At 37.3% G+C, this 13,842-nt stretch overlaps 2 protein-coding genes across 2 annotated transcripts; both read right to left on the bottom strand.

The window, feature by feature from the left end:
* Nucleotides 1-698: 698 nt before the first annotated feature.
* Nucleotides 699-1,791, bottom strand: LOC137955087 (senescence-specific cysteine protease SAG39-like). Its single transcript, XM_068801960.1, has 2 exons — nt 1,368-1,791; nt 699-1,291 (listed from the first exon to the last, which is right to left on the bottom strand). Exons 1-2 carry the CDS (start codon nt 1,789-1,791, stop codon nt 699-701), a joined length of 1,017 nt encoding a protein of 338 aa, XP_068658061.1.
* A 6,534-nt stretch (nt 1,792-8,325) lies between these two features.
* Nucleotides 8,326-9,418, bottom strand: LOC137955086 (senescence-specific cysteine protease SAG39-like). The gene is made up of 2 exons (XM_068801959.1): nt 8,995-9,418; nt 8,326-8,918 (listed from the first exon to the last, which is right to left on the bottom strand). Exons 1-2 carry the CDS (start codon nt 9,416-9,418, stop codon nt 8,326-8,328), a joined length of 1,017 nt encoding a protein of 338 aa, XP_068658060.1.
* Between the last annotated feature and the right edge of the window lie 4,424 nt (nt 9,419-13,842).

The following is a 13,842-nucleotide window of genomic DNA, read 5'->3' as shown; positions in this document are numbered from 1 at the left end:
AAGCCTCCTACCATTACTAGAGGTAGGGCTTTTTGCCTTGAAGAAGATCAAAATGTGAGGTGAGGGAGGACCTTTCCCATTGTCACTTCACTGTTGCCGTAAGGGGAAGGCCACCACCGGAATAACAAGTCCTCCCTTGCCTCCCTTCATGTTCTTCGGCATCCTCTGCAATTCGTAGAGGATGATGAAAACCCGAAAGGGAGCATGAAAGGACCTTTTCCTCCACAGAGAGGGAGGTCCTGCCACACCCCCTTTACTCCTAGCTATCAACTTCTAAGTATATATATTCCATCATTTTGTCAATGAATAGGTTAATCTACTTTCCCTAAGTCAAATGAATTCGACTTCAACTTTTTAATATAAATGTATCCTATTAGTGGCAAAAAAATCTCGAGAAATAACTTGTATTTTTGTTCTATTTCATCAGCATATTTCTTAGTATTTGACCTTAAAACTCAAATTTAACCAAGAAAATGACCTACGAGAGGGAAGGACTTGAATCAACTATGAACACCAGTGTCCAAATCCTCAAAGGGAGTCTTTTGATAACGATTTTTCACAGTACAGGAACATATAAGAGAAGGTATAGAACATGGTTTCATTTCTGCGTGGAACATGACAAACCTGAGACTTACATAACACAAACTGAAGCGAGTTAAAGAGGGTAAGATAAAAGTGAAAGATTACATTTTCCTCTTCTAAGCTGTTGGATAGGAGGCTTCCATGGCAATCCCACATAGACCCTCTTTAGCATCGACATTCCTCTGCATCCTGATATATCCCTCTTCTCCCCAACTTGAGCCCCATGAGTTCTTCACTAACCAATACATGGTTCCATCACTCGTAGTCCCATAACCAACCACTGTGACTCCGTGGTCTAGACTCGTCCCACAGGGACCAGTAAAGACACCGCCGGAGTAAAGTTGGAACGGAATTCCTCCAGCATCAATGGCAACGGACACTGGCTGGTTAGCAGCCGCTTTCAGTAGAGCACTCTCACTATTTGCAGGCACATCCTCAAAACCACTGATCTTGGCTGCAGACGATGCCTCCTTCTTGGAGTTGCATTTGCCATCGACCCCCTCGTAGGGGTAAGTAGTTTCGGTTGTAAGTCCACCGTTGTGAAGAATGAACTTGAAGGCATCGTCCATGAGACCGCCGTTACAACCTTGGTCCACACCTCTGGTATTACAGTCCACTAATTCCTGCTCCGATAGAGAAACCAGTTTACCTGTGCTGAGCTTGGTTGCTCCTTCCATTGCTGCAACAGCCGAGAACGCCCAGCAGCATCCTGTTTGGAAAATTTAGTAAGATGTGAACGAGTAGGTAACAACTATACCTTCACTTGCAAACAAAGAGTAGCTTACCGCATTGGCCTTGGTCCTTGACGGGTGTGACCGCACCTTTCTTCCTCCAGTCTACTGTAGATGGCACTGCCGTCACATTTTCGTACCTGAAGAGCGACGAACTTGTATCTCTTAAGGAAGGCCTGAACCCGTTACGAGACGCCCTGAATTCTTCGTTCGTGAGGTCTGCAAATTCATTCACGCTGAGCCTGTAAGTGTTACCACCATCGCTGTTGAATGCTTCTACCAACTGCACATTTTCAGCAAATATCTTAAATCGTCTCTCCTTTTCGGCAGTGTCCTTGTATACTCGCCCATATTTAGCAATCCATTCTTCGTGCCTCTTCACCATGGATGCTTCAGGCAATGTGCGAGACAGGCCTGGGGAAACCCAGACCACCAAAATTAGGAAAGCTACGAGGGCATAGAGCTTTGTTGGTGCCATCGCCGACTACTCCTGCTGTTTAGGTTGGATTAGAAGGTGGGATTATGTCCTCTGCTGCTGCTACAACTCCCTAAAAGAGACGTTTATATAGATTCTCTGTAGCCTTATTATTTGATTGTTGTTTTGGCCTGGATTTGAAGAGGAAGACTAACGTGCCGGAGCAACTGTATTAATTTGAACGTCTATGCATGTCATATTTAATTTTTTACATCAACCACCCAACATGTCGTGAACGATGCTTCACCGTCTTCGCTCTCTTCTACACTGCTTGTCCACAATAGAATCAGCTTCACTTATTATCCGAACGTGTTCAGTGTGTTGGGTGCATGGACATGATTTGCCGAGTGAACCCATGGTACGCGCGAGGTGACTCAGTTTTCCAAGCAATTGCATCGGTGTCCGACTTTCCGGGGTCAGAACCCCCACACCCACAGAATCAGTTGGGCCAGGATTGGTGTCGGATTAGTTCCTGGTTCGGGATCCGATTCCATGATCCAGCTCACTGGATGTAGGTAAAAATGGAGGGGGCATCGAGTCGAGTCGAGCTGAGCTCGAACCTGCATATGTTCGAGATAAACTTATTTAAATATTTCAAACTCGAGCTTGAGCCGAACCCAACCTCAAGCCTAAAATTTTAATCGAACTCGAACTCAATAATTTCAACCGAACGAATTCGAGGTCCAACCTACATTTAAAACTTTGTATAAAATACATGTCTATTAAACTGTGTATAAAATTATGCATAAATTTACTAAAATTGGGCATGACCTCTACATAAAATTGGACATAACCTCTGTACATAAACCCAATATAAATTTGTCTATACGCTATGCATAAAATTCTTCAAAAAAAAAAAAAAAAAACTGCATAATATTATGCATAAAATTTATTCAATAATCAAACACAAAATTGCCAACTACAATATCAATATCAATTTACAATCACCCAAAAAAAAAAAAACTATAAATCCAGTATAAATTTATAAACTATAGCTATTTCTCTTCGTGCCAGAAAATAATATACTGAGTCCCCATTTGCATGAGCAAAATCTCCACCTATGACAAAACCAAAAGAATAAAACTTATTATTGTCTGATGAAAAAAATTCTTCCACTACTAATTACTTAATGTAGTCAAATATATTAAAATTACCGAGATGAGAAAAAAATGAAAAATCAAGTAACTGGTAGCATTATCTCCATAGTCTACTTTTCATGTTGTAATCACAAAACATAAAAAATTATTCAAAAGTAGATAACTTTTTTATTTTTCTTAACACCGTGAAGAGCCCGAACACAATCACCCCCACAAATCAAAACTTGAATTATATTTGGTGCCATGGAAAAACGATATGGGTCTATTACTCTACCACCAGACTAAAGGTAAAATCTGAAGCTATTGTAGATATGGGAATTAATGAGATGTCTGCTCCCATCTTAGATAATACCCAAAATTTCAAATTATTCACTTTCCACCATTCTACAACATCAAAATCATATTGTGAAGTTTTCTCACAAATATACATTTCTTTTTCCAAAACGATTTTCCAATTCTGATAGTGGCGAATTCACTACTTCCACTTGTTTCACATAAGTCATTAACTTTGACCAACCTGACCTCGATGAAGACTGTGACCTACAACTTGTGGAAAGTCTTGTAGAGCTAATACTTGAAGCAATCCCTTCATTACTTATCTCCACATTATATATGGATAGATATTCATCATAAATCTCATATAAGGTCCATTGAACTAAGTTTATATTTATTGTATCTTCCTCCTCATAATAAATCTCAGAAAAAAACATATTTTGATCAATCTTAATTTGACACTTGTATCCAAAATTGAAGCAACAACAATCAACAAATTGCATTCACCCCAGTACTTCTCAAAATTTTATTTCATTCTACTAACCATTGTCTTAATGAAAATTCAAACCTTCTTTTACCCTATATCCCTCATTAAGGTACAAATTAGAAGTAGTGTAGTCACTCCCTGAAATTATATTAGTGACTACGTTTAAAACTTCTAGAATCTCACACACCATTTCAACCTTTTTCCATTCATGAAGACTTGGCAGACAATCATAAGTTGGTCCTCTATCTTGAAATCTAGGAAATGCATCTTTGAATTTTAATGCAAAAGATAACATGTCATAAGTGGAGTCCCAATGAGTTGGACAATAAATAACCAACCTTTTTGTACCTAGTTGTAGTTGTTGCACAATTTCAGAAAAAGTGCGAAGTCTAGCCTTAGACAAATTTATGAATTTGACACTCTCACGCACATTCTCAATGATATCCTTAATTTGGAAAAGACCATCTTGGACTAATAAGTTCAGAATATGAGCACAACTACGCACATGAAATAACTTTCCTCCACAAACCAATCTCCTATTTCTTGAAAAATCATCTTTCGAAACTCTCAGACAAACATTATTATATGCATCCAACTAAGATATTAAATAATTTATTTTTTATTTCTCAATCTTTCAAACACTTGTAAATAGCATATGCTATGTTAACACCACAACGAGGAAGAGGAAGATGCACAAAACTCAAGACTCATTTTTGTAACTTCCAATTACCATCAATAAAAAGTCATGTAATAACCATGTATTCAATCTTTTGATTTTGGGACTTCCTAAGATCCGTGGTAAGACTAATCTTGTTAATCTCATTTAATAAAGTTTTCGATTTCTTTTTCTATGCCTCGTACACCTCCTTACACTCCTTCTTAATGGTCTTACGAGGTATTTTTCATAATTCACATTTGTCATTTTCATTAAAAAATTAAATCTCTCCTCTTCTACTATCATGAATGGATGCTCATGCATAAGAATACAATGAGCAATGAGTGCTCTCATTCCAACTTAATCATATTTGCCTCCTAAATCCATAAAAGGAAGGCTAGATGGACTTTGATTAACATTAGACCCCACTGATAAAAAAAACTTATGGTTTTTTGTTTTCTCATTGAAAGTTTTCTTTTACGACAACATTTCAAATGTCAACTCATATTTGTGTTCACTCCTCTACAAATAATACTTAAATTGGTTTTACAATGAACACATTGAGCCCTTTTTGTACCATCTATAAGTGAAACTTCTTTGAATTCAGACCACACATGAGACTTTTTCTTTGTCATTTTGAACTTTGGAGAGAGTCACCTTCTTCTGAATTTAGGGTATCTTCATCTAGGCTCACTTCTGTTACATTCGTAATTCTAGGTGGATATGACTCTGGTGGAGTTGAGTCATTATTTATGGCCACACTAGAACTGGTGTTAACTACTGATGTCAATTGAGTAGGAGGTGCTGACATTCTTACTTCTATAAAAAAAAATTAAAAATTGAAAACATAAAGAAGAAAAACAATCCAAACAACAAAGATAAATCCAAAAAAGAACAAGTGAATTCTAAAAGGGTTGCTCCGACCAAGAAAGAAAAGGGCCAGCACCTTTTTAAATCATGTCTATCTGAGAAGCTTTTTCGCGTCTCTCTCCTCGAGGTATTGTTTGAGTCTTGGTTAAAACTTAGACATGAGAGAAATTCTTCCTCAGTGAGAGCTTTTAATAAGGTAGATGTGCATACCCTTCTCCTTACATAATATTAATTTACATAAAATCAGGCCAAACAGTTTGACCCCAAATCTAATGCACTACTAAGTATGTGACAAGCTCTCACATCAACTCAAAGCTTCGTGTTAAAGGCAAAAAACAACTTTACCATTCCAAAGTTGCGGTTTAAGTTGCACATTAACAAGTAATTTTAGGAATGGGACGATTTTAGTAATAGAAAATACTCATTGACAACCAGCTATTATCTAACAGTCTAATTAAGAAATGACTACGTATAAAGGAGGGTGTTACTACAGAGACACACTCAAATATCAACAATTTTCTCGAGTACTCGGTCAAATCTCTGAGAGGGATTAGAGCAACCTTTCATCCAACTAACAATAATGGCTGAATCTCCTTTAATAACAAAGGGGGAGTGGAAATTTTGGCCCCATGAAGAAGAAACCCCTCCCACAGTAGACTTACTTGGAAGGAGATTGCGACATGGGCGACAAAAAATATGTAAAAATAAATAAAATTTAATATAAAAATAGAGAAAATGATAATAAAGATCATATTAACCACTCATTGCCATTGGAGAGTCGGACTCGAAGATGTCGCACACCAATTTCTTCACAGTCGGAAATGGAGAATGGGGAAATTTTTGAACGGAGGGCTATTTCTCCCTTTCGCCATTTCTCCTTTTCGCCAATCATGTAGAAATTTAGGTTTTTGAACATCTAGTTGATTGGAGAAGACTTACCTGTCTATTCCGTGGCTTCCTTTGGCAACATCCAGATCCGGCAAAGCAAGGAAGGAACTGTAGAAGTTCAAGATCATGGTGGCTGAAATAGGAAACGATTCTGAATACCTGGATGCTATCAAGAGAAAATCGCATTCTAGATATTTTGAATCACCTATTTCTCCAAGATATGCTCGAAATCGAAAACCTTCATATCTTGGAAATGAATATAGGAGAGATTTTGCCGTTCATCCTGAGTTCTGACTGGAGATGGGGAGGTTTCGTTCCGACTGGGGTGGAGAGGAAAGGTTCCGGTCATTCGGCGTCCTTTGATCCCGAGTCCCGATCTCGTTTAAGTAAACGAGCCGGTTCGCAAGCTCGTGAATTGAATCGAGCCTCGTTCGGTTACTGCTCGTTTACTTAAACGAGTCAAAAACCCGTTCTCGAATTCAATTTGAGATCAGGTTATTTCGAATCGAATGAGCCAAAACCGAGCCGAGCTGAGCTCGCGCTATTTGTGAATCGGCTCGGTTTGATACCACCCATAGGTAGAAAGCCCACTCGTCGTATACCTATAGCAAAATCATTTTTTTGTTACGAAATATATTTTTAATATTTTATTTCCCTGTACACATATTAATGAATTCATACACATATTTCTTAAAATTTGAATGAAAAAATGAATTTTTTCTGTTAAATGAAACCTATTAGTGATCAAATTTAAATTTCACCAACGAGCAACTCATATTTTTTAGGCATGGAAATTTGATAGCCAAAATAAAACCCTGATGATGGTCAGCATCATCAACTTTGATCAATGATCCAAATCAAAGGAACTCAATCAATAGTTAACTGATGGACAAAGTTGAAGCTCCTAACGGTCAAAGGAGGTTTGGTTGAACAATTCATCAATTTCAGAAAATCATTTGGTCAAAATCTAGATCACTTATCGAGATCAAAACCCAATTGATGATCAAGATGAAGTTGATGATGCCGAGCCACTACCAAAATTAAATTAGAGGAAAATGCCACTTAAGTGTCACACAAGCAAGGGCGTAGGCACATAAGAAACAGGTTATACCACTAGGAGCTTCACATTATATAACATGGTCTACATCATCCTACACATGGTAGAAAACTTGACTTCGTCATCTCATATTGCGAACTCAAGGAGTGAAGACTTGACTTCGTCCGTGTCACAATCTCGTGGAGTGAAGACCACATGTCGCAATCTCACCAACAGAAGACTTAGAAAACATAGATAGAAGGAAAGAAAGGTGGGGTGGTTCAACGGTACCTCGCCCCTCTATAAATAGTGAGTTTCCTCTAACTTAAGAAGAATCTCTAAGAGGAAGAAGAAATCCTATACGTCCAGTCGTTGGAGCATTGATACACTACTAAACTTTTGCTCAATAAAACATCCAGAAGCGAAAAGAAAGAAAAAAAAGAAAAAAAATTAATCTCCAGAAAAAAAAGGTTCTATTAACAACAAAATTATTTTCACCAAAAAAAAGTATTTTTATGGCTGAAATTAGACTGATGGAAATCTTTCGCTAAAAGGGCAAGAATTTATAATTTGTTACAAAAACTATTTTTTTTCTAACAAATATTTTCTCACCGCTATTAGTATGAGCCACATACCTTAGGTAGAAATTTTTTTCCTCTAAAAAAAAAAGAAATAATTAGCAACAAAATTCACATTTTTGCTAAAAAAATGTAGCCTATTAGCTACAAAAATATTTTCCCAACTAAAGTTTGATATTTTATTTTTCAAACACATTTCTTAATATTTGGTGGAAATTTTCAAATTTCTTCGAGAAAATAACTCTATTAGCAGCAAAAACAATCACCAGAAAATAACTCATATTTTTTTTCATAAATATATTTTTAATATTTTGCGCTATAATTAAATTTCATAGGCAAATGTAGCTTATTAGTGGCGAAAAAATATCGAGAAATAACTTGTATTTTTGGTCTGTTTCATCAACATATTTCTTAGTATTTAACCAAAAAATGAACTAAGAGAGGGAAGGATTGGATCAACTGTGAGCTCCAAAGCGTCCAAATCCTCAAAGGGAGTCTTTCGTTCACGATTTTTCAGAGTACAGGAACATAAGAGAAGGTATAGAACATGATTGCATTTCTGCGTGGAACATAACAAACCTGAGACTTATATAAAACAAACTGAAGCGGGTATAAGAGGGCAACATAAAAGCGAAATATTACATTTTCCTCTTCTAAGCTGTTGGATAGGAGGCATCCATGGCAATCCCACATAGACCCTCTTTGGCATCGACATTCCTCTGCATCCTAATATATCCCTCTTCTCCCCAACTTGAGCCCCATGAGTTCTTCACTAACCAATACATGGTTCCATCACTCGTAGTCCCATAACCAACCACTGTGACCCCGTGGTCTAGACTCGTCCCACATGGACCAGTAAAGACACCGCCGGAATAAAGCTGGAACGGAGATCCACCAGCATCAATGGCAACGGAGACTGGCTGCTTAGCAGCCGCTTTCAGCAGAGCACTCTCACTATTCGCAGGCACATCCTCAAAACCACTGATCTTGGCGGCAGACGATGCCTCCTTCTTGGAGTTGCATTTGCCATCGACCCCCTCGTAGGGGTAAGTAGTTTCAGTTGCAAGTCCACCGTTGTGAAGAATGAACTTGAAGGCATCGTCCATGAGACCGCCGTTACAACCTTGGTCCACACCTCTGGTATCACAGTCCACTAATTCCTGCTCCGATAGAGAAACCAGTTTACCTGTGCTGAGCTTGGTTGCTCCTTCCATTGCTGCAACAGCCGAGAACGCCCAGCAGCATCCTGTTTGGAAAATTTAGTAAGATGTGAACGAGTAGGTAACAACTATACCTTCACTTGCAAACAAAGAGTAGCTTACCGCATTGGCCTTGGTCCTTGACGGGTGTGACCGCACCTTTCTTCCTCCAGTCTACTGTAGATGGCACTGCCGTCACATTTTCGTACCTGAAGAGCGACGAACTTGTATCTCTTAAGGAAGGCCTGAACCCGTTACGAGACGCCCTGAATTCTTCGTTCGTGAGGTCTGCAAATTCATTCACGCTGAGCCTGTAAGTGTTACCACCATCGCTGTTGAATGCTTCTACCAACTGCACATTTTCAGCAAATATCTTAAATCGTCTCTCCTTTTCGGCAGTGTCCTTGTATACTCGCCCATATTTAGCAATCCATTCTTCGTGCCTCTTCACCATGGATGCTTCAGGCAATGTGCGAGACAGGCCTGGGGAAACCCAGACCACCAAAATTAGGAAAGCTACGAGGGCATAGAGCTTTGTTGGTGCCATCGCCGACTACTCCTGCTGTTTAGGTTGGATTAGAAGGTGGGATTATGTCCTCTGCTGCTGCTACAACTCCCTAAAAGAGACGTTTATATAGATTCTCTGTAGCCTTATTATTTGATTGTTGTTTTGGCCTGGATTTGAAGAGGAAGACTAACGTGCCGGAGCAACTGTATTAATTTGAACGTCTATGCATGTCATATTTAATTTTTTACATCAACCACCCAACATGTCGTGAACGATGCTTCACCGTCTTCGCTCTCTTCTACACTGCTTGTCCACAATAGAATCAGCTTCACTTATTATCCGAACGTGTTCAGTGTGTTGGGTGCATGGACATGATTTGCCGAGTGAACCCATGGTACGCGCGAGGTGACTCAGTTTTCCAAGCAATTGCATCGGTGTCCGACTTTCCGGGGTCAGAACCCCCACACCCACAGAATCAGTTGGGCCAGGATTGGTGTCGGATTAGTTCCTGGTTCGGGATCCGATTCCATGATCCAGCTCACTGGATGTAGGTAAAAATGGAGGGGGCATCGAGTCGAGTCGAGCTGAGCTCGAACCTGCATATGTTCGAGATAAACTTATTTAAATATTTCAAACTCGAGCTTGAGCCGAACCCAACCTCAAGCCTAAAATTTTAATCGAACTCGAACTCAATAATTTCAACCGAACGAATTCGAGGTCCAACCTACATTTAAAACTTTGTATAAAATACATGTCTATTAAACTGTGTATAAAATTATGCATAAATTTACTAAAATTGGGCATGACCTCTACATAAAATTGGACATAACCTCTGTACATAAACCCAATATAAATTTGTCTATACGCTATGCATAAAATTCTTCAAAAAAAAAAAAAAAAAAACTGCATAATATTATGCATAAAATTTATTCAATAATCAAACACAAAATTGCCAAGTACAATATCAATATCAATTTACAATCACCCAAAAAAAAAAAAACTATAAATCCAGTATAAATTTATAAACTATAGCTATTTCTCTTCGTGCCAGAAAATAATATACTGAGTCCCCATTTGCATGAGCAAAATCTCCACCTATGACAAAACCAAAAGAATAAAACTTGTTATTGTCTGATGAAAAAAATTCTTCCACTACTAATTACTTAATGTAGTCAAATATATTAAAATTACCGAGATGAGAAAAAAATGAAAAATCAAGTAACTGGTAGCATTATCTCCATAGTCTACTTTTCATGTTGTAATCACAAAACATAAAAAATTATTCAAAAGTAGATAACTTTTTTATTTTTCTTAACACCGTGAAGAGCCCGAACACAATCACCCCCACAAATCAAAACTTGAATTATATTTGGTGCCATGGAAAAACGATATGGGTCTATTACTCTACCACCAGACTAAAGGTAAAATCTGAAGCTATTGTAGATATGGGAATTAATGAGATGTCTGCTCCCATCTTAGATAATACCCAAAATTTCAAATTATTCACTTTCCACCATTCTACAACATCAAAATCATATTGTGAAGTTTTCTCACAAATATACATTTCTTTTTCCAAAACGATTTTCCAATTCTGATAGTGGCGAATTCACTACTTCCACTTGTTTCACATAAGTCATTAACTTTGACCAACCTGACCTCGATGAAGACTGTGACCTACAACTTGTGGAAAGTCTTGTAGAGCTAATACTTGAAGCAATCCCTTCATTACTTATCTCCACATTATATATGGATAGATATTCATCATAAATCTCATATAAGGTCCATTGAACTAAGTTTATATTTATTGTATCTTCCTCCTCATAATAAATCTCAGAAAAAAACATATTTTGATCAATCTTAATTTGACACTTGTATCCAAAATTGAAGCAACAACAATCAACAAATTGCATTCACCCCAGTACTTCTCAAAATTTTATTTCATTCTACTAACCATTGTCTTAATGAAAATTCAAACCTTCTTTTACCCTATATCCCTCATTAAGGTACAAATTAGAAGTAGTGTAGTCACTCCCTGAAATTATATTAGTGACTACGTTTAAAACTTCTAGAATCTCACACACCATTTCAACCTTTTTCCATTCATGAAGACTTGGCAGACAATCATAAGTTGGTCCTCTATCTTGAAATCTAGGAAATGCATCTTTGAATTTTAATGCAAAAGATAACATGTCATAAGTGGAGTCCCAATGAGTTGGACAATAAATAACCAACCTTTTTGTACCTAGTTGTAGTTGTTGCACAATTTCAGAAAAAGTGCGAAGTCTAGCCTTAGACAAATTTATGAATTTGACACTCTCACGCACATTCTCAATGATATCCTTAATTTGGAAAAGACCATCTTGGACTAATAAGTTCAGAATATGAGCACAACTACGCACATGAAATAACTTTCCTCCACAAACCAATCTCCTATTTCTTGAAAAATCATCTTTCGAAACTCTCAGACAAACATTATTATATGCATCCAACTAAGATATTAAATAATTTATTTTTTATTTCTCAATCTTTCAAACACTTGTAAATAGCATATGCTATGTTAACACCACAACGAGGAAGAGGAAGATGCACAAAACTCAAGACTCATTTTTGTAACTTCCAATTACCATCAATAAAAAGTCATGTAATAACCATGTATTCAATCTTTTGATTTTGGGACTTCCTAAGATCCGTGGTAAGACTAATCTTGTTAATCTCATTTAATAAAGTTTTCGATTTCTTTTTCTATGCCTCGTACACCTCCTTACACTCCTTCTTAATGGTCTTACGAGGTATTTTTCATAATTCACATTTGTCATTTTCATTAAAAAATTAAATCTCTCCTCTTCTACTATCATGAATGGATGCTCATGCATAAGAATACAATGAGCAATGAGTGCTCTCATTCCAACTTAATCATATTTGCCTCCTAAATCCATAAAAGGAAGGCTAGATGGACTTTGATTAACATTAGACCCCACTGATAAAAAAAACTTATGGTTTTTTGTTTTCTCATTGAAAGTTTTCTTTTACGACAACATTTCAAATGTCAACTCATATTTGTGTTCACTCCTCTACAAATAATACTTAAATTGGTTTTACAATGAACACATTGAGCCCTTTTTGTACCATCTATAAGTGAAACTTCTTTGAATTCAGACCACACATGAGACTTTTTCTTTGTCATTTTGAACTTTGGAGAGAGTCACCTTCTTCTGAATTTAGGGTATCTTCATCTAGGCTCACTTCTGTTACATTCGTAATTCTAGGTGGATATGACTCTGGTGGAGTTGAGTCATTATTTATGGCCACACTAGAACTGGTGTTAACTACTGATGTCAATTGAGTAGGAGGTGCTGACATTCTTACTTCTATAAAAAAAAATTAAAAATTGAAAACATAAAGAAGAAAAACAATCCAAACAACAAAGATAAATCCAAAAAAGAACAAGTGAATTCTAAAAGGGTTGCTCCGACCAAGAAAGAAAAGGGCCAGCACCTTTTTAAATCATGTCTATCTGAGAAGCTTTTTCGCGTCTCTCTCCTCGAGGTATTGTTTGAGTCTTGGTTAAAACTTAGACATGAGAGAAATTCTTCCTCAGTGAGAGCTTTTAATAAGGTAGATGTGCATACCCTTCTCCTTACATAATATTAATTTACATAAAATCAGGCCAAACAGTTTGACCCCAAATCTAATGCACTACTAAGTATGTGACAAGCTCTCACATCAACTCAAAGCTTCGTGTTAAAGGCAAAAAACAACTTTACCATTCCAAAGTTGCGGTTTAAGTTGCACATTAACAAGTAATTTTAGGAATGGGACGATTTTAGTAATAGAAAATACTCATTGACAACCAGCTATTATCTAACAGTCTAATTAAGAAATGACTACGTATAAAGGAGGGTGTTACTACAGAGACACACTCAAATATCAACAATTTTCTCGAGTACTCGGTCAAATCTCTGAGAGGGATTAGAGCAACCTTTCATCCAACTAACAATAATGGCTGAATCTCCTTTAATAACAAAGGGGGAGTGGAAATTTTGGCCCCATGAAGAAGAAACCCCTCCCACAGTAGACTTACTTGGAAGGAGATTGCGACATGGGCGACAAAAAATATGTAAAAATAAATAAAATTTAATATAAAAATAGAGAAAATGATAATAAAGATCATATTAACCACTCATTGCCATTGGAGAGTCGGACTCGAAGATGTCGCACACCAATTTCTTCACAGTCGGAAATGGAGAATGGGGAAATTTTTGAACGGAGGGCTATTTCTCCCTTTCGCCATTTCTCCTTTTCGCCAATCATGTAGAAATTTAGGTTTTTGAACATCTAGTTGATTGGAGAAGACTTACCTGTCTATTCCGTGGCTTCCTTTGGCAACATCCAGATCCGGCAAAGCAAGGAAGGAACTGTAGAAGTTCAAGATCATGGTGGCTGAAATAGGAAACGATTCTGAA

This window comes from Aristolochia californica, unplaced genomic scaffold, assembly GCF_029961685.1.
Source record: "Aristolochia californica isolate CCGP_79_NKW_82.1479 unplaced genomic scaffold, dmAriCali1.0.hap1 SCAF_2, whole genome shotgun sequence".
Lineage (NCBI taxonomy): Eukaryota > Viridiplantae > Streptophyta > Magnoliopsida > Piperales > Aristolochiaceae > Aristolochia > Aristolochia californica.
The sequence above is the reverse complement of the archived record's forward strand: the minus strand, read 5'-3'. Positions and strand labels throughout refer to the sequence as shown.

Excerpts from the sequence above, each read along its gene's own strand:
- LOC137955087 (XM_068801960.1), bottom strand. The coding sequence starts at position 1,791 with ATGGCACCAACAAAGCTCTATGCCCTCGTAGCTTTCCTAATTTTGGTG. Across the intron at positions 1,292-1,367 it reads CAAGGACCAAGGCCAATGCG|GATGCTGCTGGGCGTTCTCG; the intron begins GTAAGCTACTCT and ends TTTTCCAAACAG.
- LOC137955086 (XM_068801959.1), bottom strand. The coding sequence starts at position 9,418 with ATGGCACCAACAAAGCTCTATGCCCTCGTAGCTTTCCTAATTTTGGTG. Across the intron at positions 8,919-8,994 it reads CAAGGACCAAGGCCAATGCG|GATGCTGCTGGGCGTTCTCG; the intron begins GTAAGCTACTCT and ends TTTTCCAAACAG.